The sequence below is a fragment of the Lampetra planeri genome, chromosome 17 (genome assembly GCF_965212315.1).
Source record: "Lampetra planeri chromosome 17, kcLamPlan1.2.h2, whole genome shotgun sequence".
Lineage (NCBI taxonomy): Eukaryota > Metazoa > Chordata > Hyperoartia > Petromyzontiformes > Petromyzontidae > Lampetra > Lampetra planeri.
The window spans coordinates 13163575-13182676 of NC_136123.1; the positions used below are offsets into that span (position 1 = coordinate 13163575).

Sequence of the window (19102 nt, forward strand, 5' to 3'; positions counted from 1 at the left end):
TTAATCAAAGATAATCGTTTTATAACTGATTGATACAACTCTGGATAACGAAGCTAAGCCTAATTATCATAACATAATTGCAAGCAATCACATAAATTAATACGATTATCTCCGTGATCATCATAATTTATGCATATAATTATATACATTAGCATAATTTATGCGAATTACTCTTTTTACATTTGATTAATATTTATTATTTTTATCAAAATTTCATAACCCGACATATACAACAACTGTCCCTTGGGGGAAACTTTTAGGTAAAAAACATACAAATCCAATAGAGCTGTCATAATTAAATTTTAGTATGCAAAGATTTAAACAACGTTATTTGTATGACCTAAGATGTACATTGTGTTCTCGTACATGTGGGTTATTGTCGCACCTGTAATAATTAATAATTGTGCACCCAAGTTCCACGATGGTGATGATATTCATGATGATGGTTATACGGGGAAGTGTTTGGATAGGAACAACAGTCACAAAACCAGGTCGAATGATGTTGACGAACAACCTCATACATTCATATGTTATTGGGTGGCAGGGTGGCACAGTGGTAACACTTGTGCCTCACAGCAAAGAGGATCTTGGTTCAATTCCTGACTTGGGCGTCTTTCTGTTTGCAGTTTGTATGTTCCCCCCCCCTTCCATTCTGCATGGGCTTTGTCCCGGGTTCTCCGGGTTTCTTCTTAGAGCAAAAAAAAACACAATAGTATAACTGGTATTGGTCAAACATCTAAACTTAAACTAAACTAATTTTTATTTTACCAGGTAAGGACCACTGATCTCTCGAGCTCTTTTTCACAAGTGGAAACTCCGAAGTGGCTTATCATGTGGAGGGAAAAACCGGAGGACCCAGAGAAAAATCCACGCCACCACGGGGAGAACGTGCAAAGTCCAAAATATAGAGGCGTCAGGGTCGGGATCGAACCCACAACCTCCTGTATACCAGGCAAGGCAGATAAAAGCTTGCCACTGTGGCGCCCTCAATGCTGAAAGATTGCCTGCAAATGACTCAATTGGGATCACACACGGCAGCAACATCACCCCTCTACTGCCAAAACTTGGCAGGTCCCTGGTGAAAAAGAATTGAGACTAAAGTGAGCCTCTCCTGGGTGAACAAGCATAATAATAATAAACAGTGGTTGGCACTATCCAAGTTGTTTCATTATGATTTGTGTTGCTTTTGAAAGGGCTGGAGCAGCTTTGCGGTGGGAGCCAGCAAGATCGCTGCTGCAGCCAAAGAAGGGGTGAGAGCTGCATGTATACCAATGTCACTTTCCTCGCACTCTCCTAGATTCCGATGCTCATAATGTATGCCACGCATCGTGCATCTACGAATCAATGATTTACAATGTATGCAAATTACGTGCAAATGCACCTCATAGGCTAATAGAACCACCAATACAAAATATATGATATCATGGGACCTCCTTTGCCAGTACCAAAATATGAAAATAAGTTTTTCCCCTTTTATCTGGCAACAAAACAGGTGTTAAGTTGTTAAAACACCAAACTGAAACCTTTTACAAGGGATCATGTCTGCATTAACCACAATACCTGTGGTCAAAATGCAAACAAAAACATACTGTGATAATATATGCATTGTCTTTGAAACTGATTGGTCCACACCAGAGACAGCTTTCTTTTCAGCCATATCTCAAATGGTGTTACACCAGATGACGCCAAAAGGCGTACAGCACAAAGACAATGCACTATCGGAGTAATGAGAGCTCGGGGTGAGCATCTACATCATGGGACCTTCTTTGCCAGTACCGTTGTGATTTATTCAGACATGATTCCTTGTTCATAATCAACGTTTTTGGGTTTAGATCGCGTTATTTATAAATGTGTCATAACCCTCCACCACCCGACACGGCCAATCAGTAAAAATGTGTCACGTTGACAAAAGACAAATAGTTCACTGTTTTAGCCCACCGGTGTGTTGAAGCCACAACATTTACAATTTGAGTACGACGTTTCGCTGGTAATTGCATCCAGCATCATCGGGCAATTCGCCAGAATGGTGAGGCTCTGCTGTGTCTCCCGTTCTTATATAGAGCAGCAGCAGGGTGACGTCATCATTAACTCATCAGGTGCACCTGATGAGACACAGCAGAGCCTCACCATTCTGGCGAATTGCCCGATGATGCTGGATGCAATTACCAGCGAAACGTCGTACTCAAATTGTAAATGTTGTGGCTTCAACACACCGGTGGGCTAAAGCAGTGAACTATTTGTCTTTTGTCAACGTGACACATTTTTACTGATTGGCCGTGTCGGGTGGTGGAGGGTTACGACACATTTATAAATAACGCGATCTAAACCAAAAAACGTTGATTATGAATAACATTGGTCGCGAAAGCCTACGTGTTAAAATGATTCCTTGTGTAGTGACATCGGGGATGTCACCGTATGGTGCCGGCCCGAGAGGGCCACGGCACACGATGCACTCTGGTTGACCCCGCAGACACGTGATCTGGAGTGTCCACAGAGAGGCCCCCAGGGGGTGATCACGTGTCCGGGGAGAGCTCTCGAGAGGGAGCTAGAAGGCTCCAGAAGGCGGGCGGGGCCAAGGGCGGAGCAGTCCCGACCCGTGAGGGGATATAAGATGGGTCCCTGAGAGGGACTGGGGTCACTGCATCCGACAAGCTGAAGCTCTACGTCCTGCAAGACATCAACACGTGGTCGAGGACCTGACCCTTCGTAGCTTTAACTCCTCAGGAAAGCGTAGTTAGCTGGTGGTCACCACCCTAGGCTGTATCTGGTGAAGGGGCAGTTACCCCCATTGTCTTAGGTGTTGATGTTACATAAAAGTGTTGCCTCCAAAGAGCAACGTCTGCGACTCAGTTGGACTCACTACACTTATAAATGGTTTCTGTTTGGTGTTTTAACAACTTAACACCTGTTTTGTTGCCAGATAAAAGGGGAAAAACTTATTCTCATATTTTGGTACTGGCAAAGGAGGTCCCATGGTGTAGCTGCTCTCACCGAGCTCGCATTACTCTGATAGTGGCATTGTCTTTGTGCTGTACGCATTTTGGCGTCCTCTGGTGTAACACCATTTGAGATATGGCTCAAAAGAAAGCTGTCTCTGGTGTGGACCAATCAGTTTCAAAGACAATGCATGTATTATCAGAGTGTTTTTTGTTTGCATTTTGGCGACAAGTATTGTGATTAATGCAGACATGATTCCTTGTAAAAGGTGTCAGTTTGGTGTTTTAACAACTTAACACCTGTTTTGTTTCGATTCAAAGCTTTCGTGACTGCAGGGATTCATCTTCTTGGTTCTTTCGGTAAAGTCACGTAGAATGGAAATAATAAAATAATAAAAATAAAACATAAAATAATTCTCACGACGTTTCGGCCACAACGCAAGCAGCCGTCCTCAGGTGAAGAACAGGTATGTCGATAAGAGAGTCTGAATGACACGTCCTGGGCTTGGAGCGTCTATTTAAGCTGGGAGGGAGGAGGAAGAGCGCCTTGACGAAATAATTTGCATATCAAGAGGAATTTTAGCATATTTATGTAATATTACACTATGTATTATTCTACCCACCCTACTGCACACCACACTGCTGCATATTCACCACACAACTTCGAATTTTAGAATATTTATGGGAAATGCAGATATGCGACTAGTACTACTTGTGATTACTATACACCACCTTATACATTGTAATATTATACATTGTAATATTACACTATGTATTATTCTACCCACCCTACTGTACACCACACTGCTGCATATTCACTATACAACTACGACACCATGTATTACCTTGTACATTGTATTAAACATTACAATTTTATACTATTTATTATACAATCCGCTATACACTATACCGTTGACCGTCGCGTGAAAGATACTAAGAGGAAGCAGCGAAATATGTCAATGGGAGAGTGATGGTTGGAGACTTGCAGCGGAGCAAAGAATCCATTCCCTGCGGAGAATACAAGATATATAGTCAATGCCAGTGAGTGGAACGCGGTCTGAAAGTCACTGTAAATGTAAACACAATGAGTTAAGATCCGAAATGGTTTATTACGTCCTTCCAATGATTATTGAGCCAGAATCAATTTTCTCGGTTGAAATTGTCTCTGTCTTTGTATATGTGGATCGCCTCATGAACGAATCTCTCATGGTAGCCAGATGGCTTGCAGAGAACCTCTGTCTTGGAGAAGTCAATGTCATGTGAGCCCACTGAATTGTAACAGTGATCTGCCACTGCTGAGGTGTTTGTCCTACCGTGTTTCAAGTCTGCTTTATGTTCACGGATTCGGTCCGAGACATGTCGTTTGGTTTCTCCAATGTAACTGCTACCACAGAGGCAACTTAGTTTGTAGACGCCAGGGTACTGTATGTCTGGAACCACATCTTTTACAGACGGGACCAGATCACGGATTTTATGTACTGTGTTGAATCGGACCTGGATCTTGTGTTTTATCAAGATTTTGGAGATATTTTTTGTGACCCCAGCAATGTAGGGTAAGGTGATGGTTTTGAAAGGCTTCTCAACAGGATCCTTCTTGATGGTTGGAGTGATGGCTTTGCGGATTGTGTAGTCGGAGTAACCATTAGCCTTAAGAGCTTGGCGTACGTGTTTGAGTTCACTGGCAATGTGTTCCTAGTCAGAGATGCATTGGGCTCTATGGTATAGAGTCTTCACCTGGAATGGAACTTTCTACAAACAAACTGAGGGCACCCCAATGGGTTCCCCCCTCTCTCGGGTTGTAGCCAACATTTTCATGGCGAAATTTGAGACTGACGCCATCCAGACTACCACTCTACGCCCGACCTTATGGAAGAGGTACGTAGATGACACTTTTGTCATCTGGCCACATGGCCGGCCTGCTCTAGACCAATTCCTCGACCACATCAATTCCATACACCCAGCCATCAGATTCACCATGGAAGTCGAAAAAGATGGAAAGCTACCCTTTTTGGATGTCCTAGTTAAAAGGAGACCTGATGATTCAATGAGCCATTCTGTCTACAGGAAAGCCACCCATACGGATGCTTAACTAAAACCGGATTCCCACCACCATCCATCCCAGAAGAATTCCCTCATCAAGACTCTATACCATAGAGCCCAATGCATCTCTGACCAGGAACACATTGCCAGTGAACTCAAACACGTACGCCAAGCTCTTAAAGCTAATGGTTACTCCGACTACACAATCCGCAAAGCCATCACTCCAACCATCAAGAAGGATCCTGTTGAGGAGCCTTTCAAAACCATCACCTTACCCTACATTGCTGGGGTCACAAAAAAGATCTCCAAAATCTTGATAAAACACAAGATCCAGGTCCGATTCAACACAGTACATAAAATCCGTGATCTGGTCCCGTCTGTAAAAGATGTGGTTCCTGACATACAGTACCCTGGCGTCTACAAACTAAGTTGCCTCTGTAGTAGCAGTTACATTGGAGAAACCAAACGACATGTCTCGGACCGAATCCGTGAACATGAAGCAGACTTGAAACACGGTAGGACAAACACATCAGCCGTGGCAGATCACTGTTACAATTCAGTGGGCTCACATGACATTGACTTCTCCAAGACAGAGGTTCTCTGCAAGCCATCTGGCTACCATGAGAGATTCGTTCATGAGGCGATCCACATTTACAAAGACAGAGACAATTTCAACCGAGAAGATGGATTCTGGCTCAATAATCATTGCAAGGATGTAATAAACCATTTCGGATCTTAACTGATTGTGTTCACGTTTACAGTGACTTTCAGACCGCGTTCCACTCACTGGCATTGACTATATATCTTGTATTCTCCGCAGGGAATGGATTCTTTGCTCCGCTGCAAGTCTCCAACCACCACTCTCCCATTGACATATTTCGCTGCTTCCTCTTAGTATCTTTCACGCGACGGTCAATGGTATAGTGTATAGCGGATTGTATAATAATAAATAGTATAAAATTGTAATGTTTAATACAATGTACAAGGTAATACATGGTGTCGTAGTTGTATGGTGAATATGCAGCAGTGTGGTGTGCAGTAGGGTGGGTAGAATAATACATAGTGTAATATTACATAAATATGCTAAAATTCCTCTTGATATGCAAATTCTTTTGTCAAGGCGCTCTTCCTCCTCCCTCCCAGCTTAATTAGACGCTCCAAGCCCAGGACGTGTCATTCAGACTCTGTCTTATCGACAGACCTGTTCTTCACCTGAGGACGGCTGCTTGCTTTGTGGCCGAAACGTCGTGAGAATTATTTTATTATGTTTTATTTTTATTACCTGTTTTGTTGCCAGATAAAAGGAGAAAAACTTATTCTCAAAATCTATGATAGACAATAAAATAAAACATCATCAATGCAATTAAAACATATATAATTTTTTATTAAAATCCATCTTCAGATTGTACGATTTAATTGATACATGGCTAAGGAGCATGATTAGTAACATCAGCGTTACCATCATCTGCATTGGCATCACAAACATTTTGTTACATGACCTCTCAGTGTTAGTCTTGAACGACATGTTTAGCTTTTCATTAAGACCAAATAACAGAGAAACCTTTTTTTTATAATCTTAGCTTTGCATATTTTCCTGCACTGATATATAAAAAATGAAATTCCACAAAACCCCTCCTTGAAACAATCTGAAACATTCCTGCATTAAGCCTTCTCTGACTCCACACTTTCCCACGTGTATCATTCAACCCCCCCCTCCCCACCATACATTTGTAGCATCTGTTATGCTGATTAAGACATGATGTACATCCCCCTTTGTGTGCCGCCACGTGGTGACATGCGTTGCGATCTTAGTGCCGCCCTCTGAGTACCGCTCCAATGCCGTTCTCGGTAATCTGCCCTCCTCCATCCTGTGCCCACGTCTCGTCCATCACCGCCCACTTTTCCCCACTACATCGTCAAAGGTTTCTTGCCATGTTCGATTGCGAACGCCTAAGTTACTGACCCTATCCTTACATGGCATTCCTGGCATTCTCCCAAGTGCACCTTTATTCAGAAGGTGGACATTACTTTCATCGTTGCTCTGGTAAAGTCCCAACTCTCTGACCTGGCTTAAATGTAATGGTATATGTGCACATGTTTTATGAACAGCTCCACATGACAGATAGACATGTTCTGGATGTTATTGCACGTTTCAATAGGAATATTGCAGCTTGTAGATCTTAATTGCTACTGCAAGTCATGCCTGACCTCGCACATACCTTATCTATTTACCAGGCCTGACCTATTCATTCGGCTTGACCTATTCAGCCCGATTGGCTGGAGCACTTTCACACTTGGTTGTGTAAATATTCTTGATGACAGCACCGTCACTGAACACATTATACTGAAGTAGGGTCTATATGGGTAATGCGTGGAACAAATAAGAAAACGTGCACGAACCATGTTGTCTAAACAGCCTAAATAAGCTACGTGTACATAGCGACTCCAGTTTATACGGGAAATAACGTAACCTTATGTGAACTGAACCAAAACAAACTCCTCCGTTCATGCCCTGGCTTTGGCTCCATCGGCCAATTTCATTAAAACACAAGTGAAAGTCTCCCTTAATTGACTTAACTTAAATAGGAATCTGATAATTTTGTATGTATCTCAAATAAGAAGATGATAAACTGAAAAGGAAAACAATGAACACGCGTTTCACAAATGACTATGGGCATGCAAGTATAGATTGTCGTCGGGAAGTGGTGGCTCACGCCTGTAATCCAGCGCTCTGGAGGCAGTGAGGGTTGGTGGATAGTACACATGTTGTGAAACTCCCTGGGGGCATCGATCAGCCATACCCTGGATGGCAAGATAGTACAGAAAAAATTAACCCGTAAAAACAAAGTTTTTCACTATAAATCCTTTATATGCGTGGCGGCTAGAATCCTCTCGTCCTCTGGCTTGAGATGGCTGCCACCTATGGGTCAGATGATTGCCTGCCACCATTAAGCAATTGGTAATTAAATATAAAAAAAAATCCTAAAAAGTGTAAAGTTATGGAAAAAAAAATTCACGAAAATAAATTGTCACGCACAACGAGTCTGTGCAAAATGTCAGCTCGATTGGATCACGGGAAGTGGGTTAAAAAACGACCGAAAGATTTGCACGGTCGTAAGCAAGCAAGCACGCAAGCAAGCAAGCAAGCGAACTTAATATAAAGGATTTAAAAATAGCTTGCTCCACCTGTTCCGTCTGTATGAGATGGAGTGTTTTCCTGTCGCACGTGTGGCTTTTCTCCGGATGCTCCGGTTTTCTCCCACATGTTAACACTCATTAATTGACTGATAACACCTTCATATGTAGAGGGCGACTGAGCTTGGGGGATTATTACCACCGGCTCATGGTGTGGCAGCCGTCCAGCTTGTCTGTGGTTGCTCCTCGCGCCTTTGAGTCGTTCTCACACGAGAGTGTGCAAATAATGTGCGGCATGTTACAAGATGGAATCATTATTAGCAGAGTACAATTTATGGATAAAGAATACAAAAAATCGGCCTTGGAAAATGTTTTCACATTTTTTTTATAAACTGTCCAAAGGCAAGTAAGAAACACGAATGTTGATGAGATTAATGGTGAAAATGTAAAAAACTAATTATTACAAAATTACGGTGCGCTTGGTTCAGAGTTGAATTTTCCTGTTTATTTCAGGCTGCCAAGTTTGGATCCCAAGCCTCACAAAAGGTAATTGTGTATTCATTAATGTTCATATTACGTTCCTTCCCCCACGGGACTGTAAAGCTCAGGTGGACGTAGGAAATGTGACGGTGAATTGATATAGCAGAGTAGACTGCACGCTGCAGGGTTCTCCCCTCCCACGGTTCAATCGGACCACTCGGCACCTTTGGGACTTCGCACCGTTTAACGTTGTCATGCTACGATTCGTCATTGAACGTGTGCTAGGGGACCTTCGCTCCATACAAGTGTGGTTTCCTGGTTGGGCTGCGCGTTCAGCATTTCCTCCCTTGTTTCCATGACGCACTACTGTGGGCATCTCGAGGAGTTTAATTCGAGATTAATATTTATTTAATTATTACTGCACTTGTTCACCCAGGAAAGCCTCGCTGATTCGCATGCCATCTTTCAGCAGGGTCCTGCCCGATTTTTGCAGCCGAGGGTAGTGATTGCTGCGTTTATTTTGAATGGGGTAATTTGCGGGTAATTTTCAAATGTTTATATTTCTGACCATGACGCCAACACACATCGGCTTCCTCTTGTTCATGATGTCATGGGATCTTTAACGTTCTCTGTGAATCAGATGAACGTTTTGTATTATTATGATTCATACACTCGCAATATTAATCAGGGCGGGCGCTGGATTCACACCGTGAACATCTGCAGCAAGCGGCAAATGCGCTACCAGGAGACTATGTCACCGTGCTAAGACAGTGCCTGCAGGTATGCGTGGCGAAATATTTCTATAAAAAATGCTCCACACTCAACCCAACCCAGAAAACTGCACCTAAATATCAAGCAGCTGTGAACACGTACGCGTTAAATCCTCACCACGTGCTCCATTTACGTGCGATTGTGGAACCTACTCTTCGTGCTTGCTGCCTTGGGTGACACGTGGTGCCTTTGTGCTCTGCCCGATTTGTTGCCTCGGAGCAGCTCTGGAAAAACAAGCAGCAGGTGCCTCACAAAAGCTTCACTTCCCAACACTCACTCTGATTGCGCACCCCGCTTTAGAGTTCCCGCATGCCACGTCCGTGAGACAGCGGGATCTCTCGTCGATGCCACAGCGAACACGTTGCTTTGTGTTTCATTCATTATTCATCCCTGCTGACATTTTTCGGTACACCGTAGTTGCACTCGTGTTAATGCTTTAGGTCTCCGTGTGCAACAGCACGTGGCGGTAATATGCATGTATGTCCATATGTTGAACTACTTTCATGTATGTATACGTGTTTACAGTGAGGGAAAAAAGTATTTGATCCCCTGCTGATTTTGTACGTTTTCCCACTGACTAAGAAATGATCAGTCTATATTTTTAATGGTAGGTTTATTTGAACAGTGAGAGACAGAATAACAACAACAAAAATCCAGAAAAACGCATGTCAAAGATGTTATAAATTGATTTGCATTTTAATGAGAGAAATAAGTATTTGGCCCCTCTGCAAAACATGACTTAGTACTTGGTGGCAAAACCCTTGTTGGCAATCACAGAGGTCAAACGTTTCTTGTAGTTGGCCACCAGGTTTGCACACATCTCAGGAGAGATTTTGTCCCACTCCTCTTTGCAGATCTTCTCCAAGTCATTAAGGTTTCGAGGCTGACGTTTGGCAACTCGAACATTCAGCTCCCTCCACATATTTTCTATGGGATTAAGGTCTGGAGACTGGCTAGGCCACTCCAGGACCTTAATGTGCTTCTTCTTGAGCCACTCCTTTGTTGCCTTGGCCATGTGTTTTGGGTCATTGTCATGCTGGAATACCCATCCACGACCCATTTACAATGCCCCGGCTGAGGGAAGGAGGTTCTCACCCAAGATTTGACGCTACATGGCCCCGTCCATCGTCCCTTTGATGCGGTGAAGTTGTCATGTCCCCTTAGCAGAAAAACACCCCCAAAGCATAATGTTTCCACCTCCATGTTTGACGGTGGGGATGGTGTTCTTGGGGTCATAGGCAGCATTCCTCCTCCTCCAAACACGGCGAGTTGAGTTGATGCCAAAGAGCTCCATTTTGGTCTCATCTGACCACTACACTTTCACCCAGTTGTCCTCTGAATCATTCAGATGTTCATTGGCAAACTTCAGACGGGCATGTATATATGCTTTCTTGAGCAGGGGAACCTTGCGGGCGCTGCAGGATTTCAGTCCTTCATGGCGTAGTGTGTTACCGACTGTTTTCTTGGTGACTATAGTCCCAGCTGCCTTGAGATCATTGACAAGAACCTCCCGTGTAGTTCTGGACTGATTCCTCACCGATCTCATGATCATTGCAACTCCACGAGGTGAGATCTTGCATGGAGCCCCAGGCCGAGAGAGATTGACAGTTATTTTGTGTTTCTTCCATTTGCGAATAATCGCACCAACTGTTGTCACCTTCTCACCAAACTGCTTGGCGATCGTCTTGTAGCCCATTCCAGCCTTGTGTAGGTCTACAATCTTGTCCCTGACATCCTTGGAGAGCTCTTTGGTCTTTTATACAGGTGTAATAAAGGACTCGGTCAGGCGATGTAGGTCTCCGTTCATCCTTTATTTGGGTTCTTGTCTCGCACCCCACTGGTCCTCGTCCGGACCCGCGCCGCCTCTGCCGTGAGCCCCGCGCACGCTCCCTGTGGCTTTTGCCCATACTGCGGCCGCACTGCTTCCTCCGTGTGCTCCTCCGCACACGCCGCCAGCCACACCACTGGTCCGTGTGCCCCCGCACACCGTGCTAGCCACTCGCTAGCTACGTGTGCCCCGCACACTCTGCGAGCCCCTCCACACTCTGCTAGCCCCGGCACCCCACGCACACCACTGGCCTACGGTGCGCGAAGGTCTCCGACCACGTGGCAAATGGCGCCACTTCTCCGCCACTGCCCAGCGTGGCTTCCTCTCTATTCTCACTCTCTTCCAACCTCTCGATCTCTTCCGGCTCTCTCCTTATATCCTCCCCATCACGTGACCCTGACTCCTCCTTCCCGTACTGCCCCCGTCTCCGCCCCCCGTTCACCCCGTCTCCCATTGGAGCCGAGGTGAGCAGTGGCTCCTCCCACACGCTCCGCCGACCAGGCTCCGCCCCCCAATACTCCGGGCCGTGTGAGTGGCGTGGAGGCCAGCAACCACCCTGTTCTTGCTCGCATTACATGACCCTGATGAAAAAGCCAGCCGTCCCCGGCTGCAAGAGAACAACAATAATGCGAGCAACAACATGACAATCAGGAATCACAAGACAAACGGATATTAGGACAACAACAATTAACGAAAGGGAAGGGACTTAGAACGAGTGCGGGTCGCCAGCCCGTCCCGCACGGGGGGCGGCCCCCGCACGGACCGTGATCTTGACAGGGTTCTAGGAGCGGCAGGACCGGAACCGCCCGCCGCTGTTGGAGACCTGTCAATCCCAGCGTCCCGTTCCCCAGAGAGGCCCGTCGTCGGGGCCTCCTCCAACTGCGCCCGCGGCGGGGTTGGAGGGGCAGCGGGGCCAAGTGTCCCCGTCGCCGTGGTAGGCCCACCCGGAGCAGGAATCACCGTGTCCGGCAGGATCACAGCCAGTCCGTCTACAGGAGGCACGACAGGCGCGCTTGCAGGTTGAACAGGCAAAGTCAGTGGCGCGTCGGTCGTGACAGACACCGGCAAGGCAACATTAGGAGATGACGCATCCATCCGCGGGGCCACATAGGGTTTCAATCGAGACGTATGAACGTACCAGCGCCACGATCCGAACCGAACACGCGCGGACTGCAGACTAGGAACCTCAATAAGCACAACCGGCCCCTGCGACGGTTTGTGCAACTTAGGGGAGGTCCCCACCGGTACCTGCGGGCAGTGCAGCCAGGCCATGTCCCCCACCCGCCAGGGGGACTCACAATGCGAGCCTCGTGCACAACGTTCATTCCGGGCCTGGGTCTTGGCCATAGCCAATCGGGATTCCTCCCGCGCCTCTGCCACGTGACGAACGGTGTCTCGAATATAATCAGGGAGAGGCTTGACAGGACCCTTCGCCCCCGTGCTCAGTTGCACGTCCACCGGCGGCACATTCTCGCAACCGTACATCAAAAAGAAAGGTGAGTACCCCGTCAACGCATGTGGCGTCATCCCGTATGCGGAGAGCACCCCAGGGATATGCAAATCCCAATCAGCCTGTTTTTCGCTAACCGTATGACAGAGCATGGTCGACAGGGTCCGATTGAGCCGTTCAACCATCCCATCCGTTTGCGAATGGTAGGGAGACGTCCAAACCTTCTTGGTCCCCAGTGCAGCGCATACCTCGGCCAACAGTTTGGAAGAAAAATTTTGCCCTTGGTCCGTGAGCAACCTTTCCGGTGCCCCTTTGTCCATTACGTATCCGAACAGGAACGCCTCCGTGATAGACGCCACTGACTGATCGGCTAAGGGCCAGGCCATCGGCCAGCGGGAAAGATATTCCACCCAAACCAACAAAAATGTATTCCACTGAGCGGACGGCGGAAAGGGTCCCAAAATATCCAACGCCACCAACTCGTTAATCCGTGACACCTGTATGGACTGCACTGGTGGAACATATGGGTGTTTAGGCGGTTTCCGCCGGGCACAGTCGGAGCATGCCCGAATGTGCCCGACGACATCAGTCGTCATGCCGTGCCAAAAATAATCCCGCTGTAACGTCAACAAGGTTTTCTGCACCCCGAGATGTAACAACTTCTTAGAGTGCAGAGCCCGAATCAACTCATATCGCAACGACGACGGTACAACAAGACGCCAGCGATCGTGCAACCCTTCCCTCCACATCAACAAGCCATCCTCGAGAGCAGCTCCCGGCGTCCCATCGGACAGCGGTCCACCTCTCTCCTTCGCAGCCCGACCCCGCAAGGCCCCCAGCGATTCATCGAGCAATTGCTCGCGAACCCATACCGAACGCGGCAGATTCAAAACCCCATCAGCCATTTCTGGACACACGGGAGCCTCAGGCACCTCCACAGCGGACATAACAGGCCGAGGTGGCAGCGGAACCCACGTGCACCTATTCGTGCCCGAAGCGCAGGCGCAAGGGGACCCCTGCGGCAATCTGGAGAGTGCGTCCGCGTTCGCGTGACGCGATCCTTTACGATACTGAATCTCAAATTAAATTCCTGCAGGGCTTCCAACCATCATGCCAATTGGCCAGACGGTTGGTCAACCCTCAGGGAATATTGCAAAGCCGCATGGTCCATGCGCACAATAAACGTACGGCCGTAAAGATACGGCCGATATTGTCGAAGAAAATGCACTATGGCCAAGAGTTCCCGACGAGTAACGCAGTAGCGGGTCTCCACCGGAGACAACACACGCGGCTACCGTAAGCCACCACGCGTTCGACGCCGCCCTTAGACTGGGACAGAACGGCCCCAATCCCGGTGTCACTAGCGTCAGTATCCAGAATAAAAGGGCGAGTAAAATCTGGATAGTTCAGCGTCGGCGCCAACGCCGAACGATCGCGTAGGCTCTGAAACGCCGCCTCCTCCGTCGGTCCCCAGCTGAACCTCCGGCCCTTCACTGTAAGGAGGTGCAACGGCCTAGCGATCGTGGGAAAATTTGGAACGAACCTGCGGTAATAGGAAGTGAACCCAACGAACCGACGCACGTCTCCCACTGTGGCCGGAGTCGGCCAGTTTCGGACGCACGCTGTCTTCTCCGGGTCCGTGGCCACCCCGTCCGAACTGACTATGTGGCCCAAATAGCGCACAGATCGCTGCAACAGGTGACACTTTTTGGGCTTAAATTTCAAATTGGCGGAACGCATCCTAGCAAACACCGCATCCAATCTCCGCAGATGTTCCTCAAACGTGCAGCTGAAGACGATAACATCATCTAAATATATCAAACACGTGTCCTACTGCAGACCGGCCAACACGAGCTCCATGAGCCGCTGGAACGTCGCCGGGGCGGCGTTCAAGCCCATGGGAAGACAAACTGAAACAAGCCCTGCGGCGTACGGAAAGCCATCTTTTCCCTCGAGGACTCGTCCAGGGGAAGTTGCCAGAATCCCGACGAGAGATCTAGAGTAGAAAAAAAAATTTCCCCAGACAAGCCATCGAGGGAATCATCCATACGCGGCAGGGGGTACGCGTCCGCAACCGACACCTTATTTAACTTGCGAAAATCGACACAAAATCGCAATTTCCCATCCTTTTTCTTCACAAGGACCACCGGGGCGCCCCACGGACTGTTGGACGGGGAAATAATGTCAGCGGCCAGCATATGCTCCACCGCGCCGCGTACATGATCCCGCTCCGTCGGACTCAATCGATGAGGGTTCATCCGAATCGGAGCGGCATCCCCCGTATCAATATGGTGGGAGAGCAAGGAGGTGCGCCCCAAATCGAAATCGTCCGAACTAAAGACGTCGGAATACTTTCCCAACAGCGCGCGAAGCGCGGACCGTTGGTCCTCAGTCAAGGACGCATTTTCCCGGCACAACTCGGCAACCCAGCGATCATCCTGATCCGTGGAGGCCGAGACCCCCCCTATGAGGCCCCGGCGGCCCCGATCGTCATGGGCCGTGAAAGCAGTCGTAGCATGAGCCAAAACCATTCCGGCCGGCACAATAACATTATCCGCGCTCCCATTCAACACTTGTAAAAACGGAGGCTGACCCGGCCGAACAATCGTCTGTGCCCCGACCAGCGTCAAGCCACCCGTTATAGCATTGGACGGAGACAACAACACGCCCGCCGCACCCTCGATTCCCAGCACTGGTTTCCGATACCGCAGCGGAATAAGCATCTGCGAGCCAGGTGGAATATCAACCGATACCTTGGATAGCGCCTGCACCTGGCGGTCAGGAGCGGACTGCCCCCAGGATGAAAGAAAGAAATTTTGCGGCCCCCCGGTAATTCGATACAATTCTGATCCACCCTTATCTGAATGGGCATTTTCGCCAGGAAATCAGTCCCCAACAAGCAGGGCACCGCGAGGGACCTGGAAATCAACACCGTCCCTGAAGCCGAAACACCCCCAACCGATATGCTGGCGTCCACCTGACCCACAATGTCCATACTTCCCCCGTTCGCCGCTATGCAAGAGTCGTAAACCAGTCGTACCTGCCCTGGCGGAATGGACAGGAGATGGAGTATCACGTCGGAGATAATGGTCGCAGACGCACCCGAGTCCACCAAAATGCGCACGTTGACCCCTTGGATCGAACCCGGCACAGTGGACGACCCAGTAGCGGCGCAACCACCCTCCGCGCCAATTTCCGCCATTGCGTCAGCGAGCAACGCGGATCTCTCAGCGCCCCCCCGTTAGTAATGCCATCCGGACCGCGTAGCGATGGTGATGCATGAGATGACAGGCTTTGCCGGGTGTCTGATGCGTACCGACTTGCCTGTCGTGGGTTATCTTGCCGTGTCGCGTCCTTGGCAGGGGCCTCCTGCTGGAGCGGCGGCCGAGAGCGAGCCCAACACTCCCTGGCGAAGTGCCCCCGACGGCCGCAGCGGAAGCACGACAAGTCGGCTCGTCATCCGGCACCCCCTCTGTCTTGGCGATCCCGCAACGGTGGCCCCGAGCGCAACTCCGCTCCCCCTCGAGTAGACCATTGGGTCGATGCTGCCGCCAGCGCCTCAGGCCCCTTCTCGTCCCGTACGTAGACAGCTTTGGACGGATCCCACCCTGTGGCACCGCCTTCGATGTTGGGGCTTGCCGTCCAGGTCGTCACCTGCTCCCACCGGCGCAGGTTGAATTGCGCGTCTAGGCACTTAGCCGCTATCCGTGAGGTCAACTCCAACATCTTGCCCAATATTAAAGGCTCCAGCAAGTCGGGCTCTGTGTCCGGATATGCGGCCATAGCCAGCTCCAACACAGCGCCCCGGAAAGTCACTGGCGATTCTTCTGGTGCCCGTTGCCGCTGCACGAATCTGCGATGTGCGTCGTCCGGGGGCTCATAAGCCTCCGCCATTTCCTCGAACACCCCTTTTAGCGTCGTCTTCCTCGCGGCCTTGATGGAGCGGAAGAACCTCACAGACTCCTCGTCCAGGAGCGTCGGTAGGACCTCCAAGGCTTCCGCATCTGTCCACTTGGCGGATCGAACCGCCACCTCAAAACGGCAGGCAAATGCACTCCAATCCCCGCCGATCGAGAACTCCTTGACCGTCGTCAGACGATGGCTGCGGGTCCCCGAGTCGCCGTCTCCCGCTGCAGGTGTTCCACGCGGTCGCGACAAGATGGCGTCTCCATGCGGCGGGGTCAAGATGGCGGCTTCCCGCGGTGGAGGCAACAAGATGGCGGCTTCCCGCGGTTCGTCCCCGACCACGCCCAAGATGGCGGCGTCCTGCCGCGTGTCGGAGCGGGCAGGAAGCGTCGCGCAGGCCCCAATGGTGGACGGCTCGGCCCCACTCGAAGGCTCCCCGCTTGGGCGATCCGGCCTCGTCGCTGTTGTCACCAGGGTGCATAATTGCATCAAAACGGCCCGCAGCGAATCAAGTTGGGCCGTCACGTGTCGCCAGCCCTCCTCGGCGCCCGTTGATGCAGACGGGGCCCGGCCGCCCCGACGACATCTTGCACTCCTGGCGTGTCGCCCGTCCCCACTTCGCCTCCGCCTTCCATCGTCGGGAGCGCCACCGCCGCTGGAAGATAGTCTTTGTCTTCAGAAGATGGTGCAGGTATGTTCTTTTTCTTGAGATGTTTAGACATTACGTACCACTTCTGACACCAGTGCAATAAAGGACTCGGTCAGGCGATGTAGGTCTCCGTTCGTCCTTTATTTGGGTTCTTGTCTTGCACCCCGCTGGTCCTCGTCCGGACCCGCGCTGCCTCTGCCGTGCGCCCCGCGCACGCTCCCTGTGGCCCTCGCCCACACCGCGGCCGCTCTGCTTCCTCCGTGTGCCCCTCCGCACACACTGCCAGCCACACCGCTGGTCCGTGTGCCCCCGCACACCCTGCTAGCCACTCGCTAGCTACGTGTGCCCTGCACACTCTGCTAGCCCCTCCACACTCTGCTAGCCCCGGCACCCCACGCACACCACTGGCCTACGGTGCGCGTAGGTCTCCGACCACGTGGCAAATGGCGCCACTTCTCCGCCACTGCCCAGCGTGGCTTCCTCTCTATTCTCACTCTCTTCCAACCTCTCGATCTCTTCCGGCTCTCTCCTTATATCCTCCCCATCACGTGACCCTGACTCCTCCTTCCCGTACTGCCCCCGTCTCCGCCCCCCGTTCACCCCGTCTCCCATTGGAGCCGAGGTGAGCAGTGGCTCCTCCCACACGCTCCGCCGACCAGGCTCCGCCCCCCAATACTCCGGGCCGTGTGAGTGGCGCGGAGGCCAGCAACCACCCTGTTCTTGCTCGCATTACACAGATAACAAGCTGAGATTAGGAGCACTCGCTTTAAGAGTGTGCTCTTAATTTCAGCTCGTTACCTGTATAAAAGACACCTGGGAGCCAGAAATCTTTCTGATTGAGAGGGGGTCAAATACTTATTTCCCTCATTAAAATGCAAATCAATTTTTAACATTTTTGACATGTGTTTTCTGGATTTTTGTTGTTGTTATTCTGTCTCTCACTGTTCAAATAAACCTACCATTAAAATTATAGACTGATCATTTCTTTGTCAGTGGGCAAACGTACAAAATCAGCAGGGGATCAAATACTTTTTTTCCTCCCTGTATGTTGAACTTCTTTCGCACTGTATGTAGCCAACCATGCTCATCGGAGGTGCAGGGGAAGAACAACAAACTAAACACAAAAAGCAGTTCTAAATAAATTAGTTTTAAACCTAGACTTAACAAGACTTAAAAGTGTATGGACATGTGCGTGCAGGTTTAATACGGAGGGGGGGGGGGGTGATCAGGACTTTGGCACGTGCACACATATTGCTATTTTTCATTACTTTCTATTGCTCATTTCTATTACAACGTTTGCTTTTGATCCTCTTGTTGTGTTTGTCTTGGATGATTTTGGTGAGTAAACTTGCATTAACCAAAAATTATGCAATTCTTTTCTGATTTCTGCTGGTGCTTTCAACAATATGTATTGGTAAGTGTTTCCTGTAACTCAAAGCTTTTGAAAACATTTTCTCTGGAGTCACAGCTCAAATGCTGGAACACTGCATGTGGAATTTAGCAGTGAAGCTGTCTTTAGATTGAAACATTTGATGGGGGGAAAATAACACTGAAACCTTTACCTCTTAATGTTCTTTGTAGTTTTTCAGGGACAAGGGATGAAAGGCTGGAAGGAAGTGACCTCCATGTTCTCGAATAAGCACGGAGGCCATGAGCGTCTCTCGGGAAACGACTCTCCTCTGCTGGAGGGGTGAGCATCACATCCGTGGCTGTGATTGACGTCATATTGCTGGTGGCTGTGCTGTACGTGCTCTGTGATACAGCACTGGGGGAGGCAAGGGTCAGTGGATCACACACATTTGTGAAACTCCCAAACCCACTAAAACGATTTAAACTATTTTCTTTTACCAGGTAAGGCCCACTGAGCTATGTAGCTCTATTTCAGAAGTGACCTGGCCACAATCGAT

At 49.3% G+C, this 19102-nt stretch overlaps 1 protein-coding gene across 6 annotated transcripts in view; it reads left to right on the forward strand.

The window, feature by feature from the left end:
* The window catches only part of LOC144723397 (ADP-ribosylation factor GTPase-activating protein 1-like), a 50370-nt gene that overhangs the window by 23735 nt on the left and 7533 nt on the right, over positions 1-19102 (forward strand). For 3 of the 6 annotated variants that reach the window (XM_078602142.1, XM_078602143.1, XM_078602148.1), the window contains one exon: positions 772-1154. In XM_078602142.1, the coding sequence (XP_078458268.1) occupies positions 772-996 (225 nt within the window). In that variant the 3' untranslated portion in view covers positions 997-1154. Of the gene's footprint in view, positions 1-771; positions 1155-1193; positions 1251-8624; positions 8658-9584; positions 18886-19102 lie in introns of those variants that run through there. The other 3 variants (XM_078602145.1, XM_078602144.1, XM_078602146.1) reach the window with 3 other exon arrangements.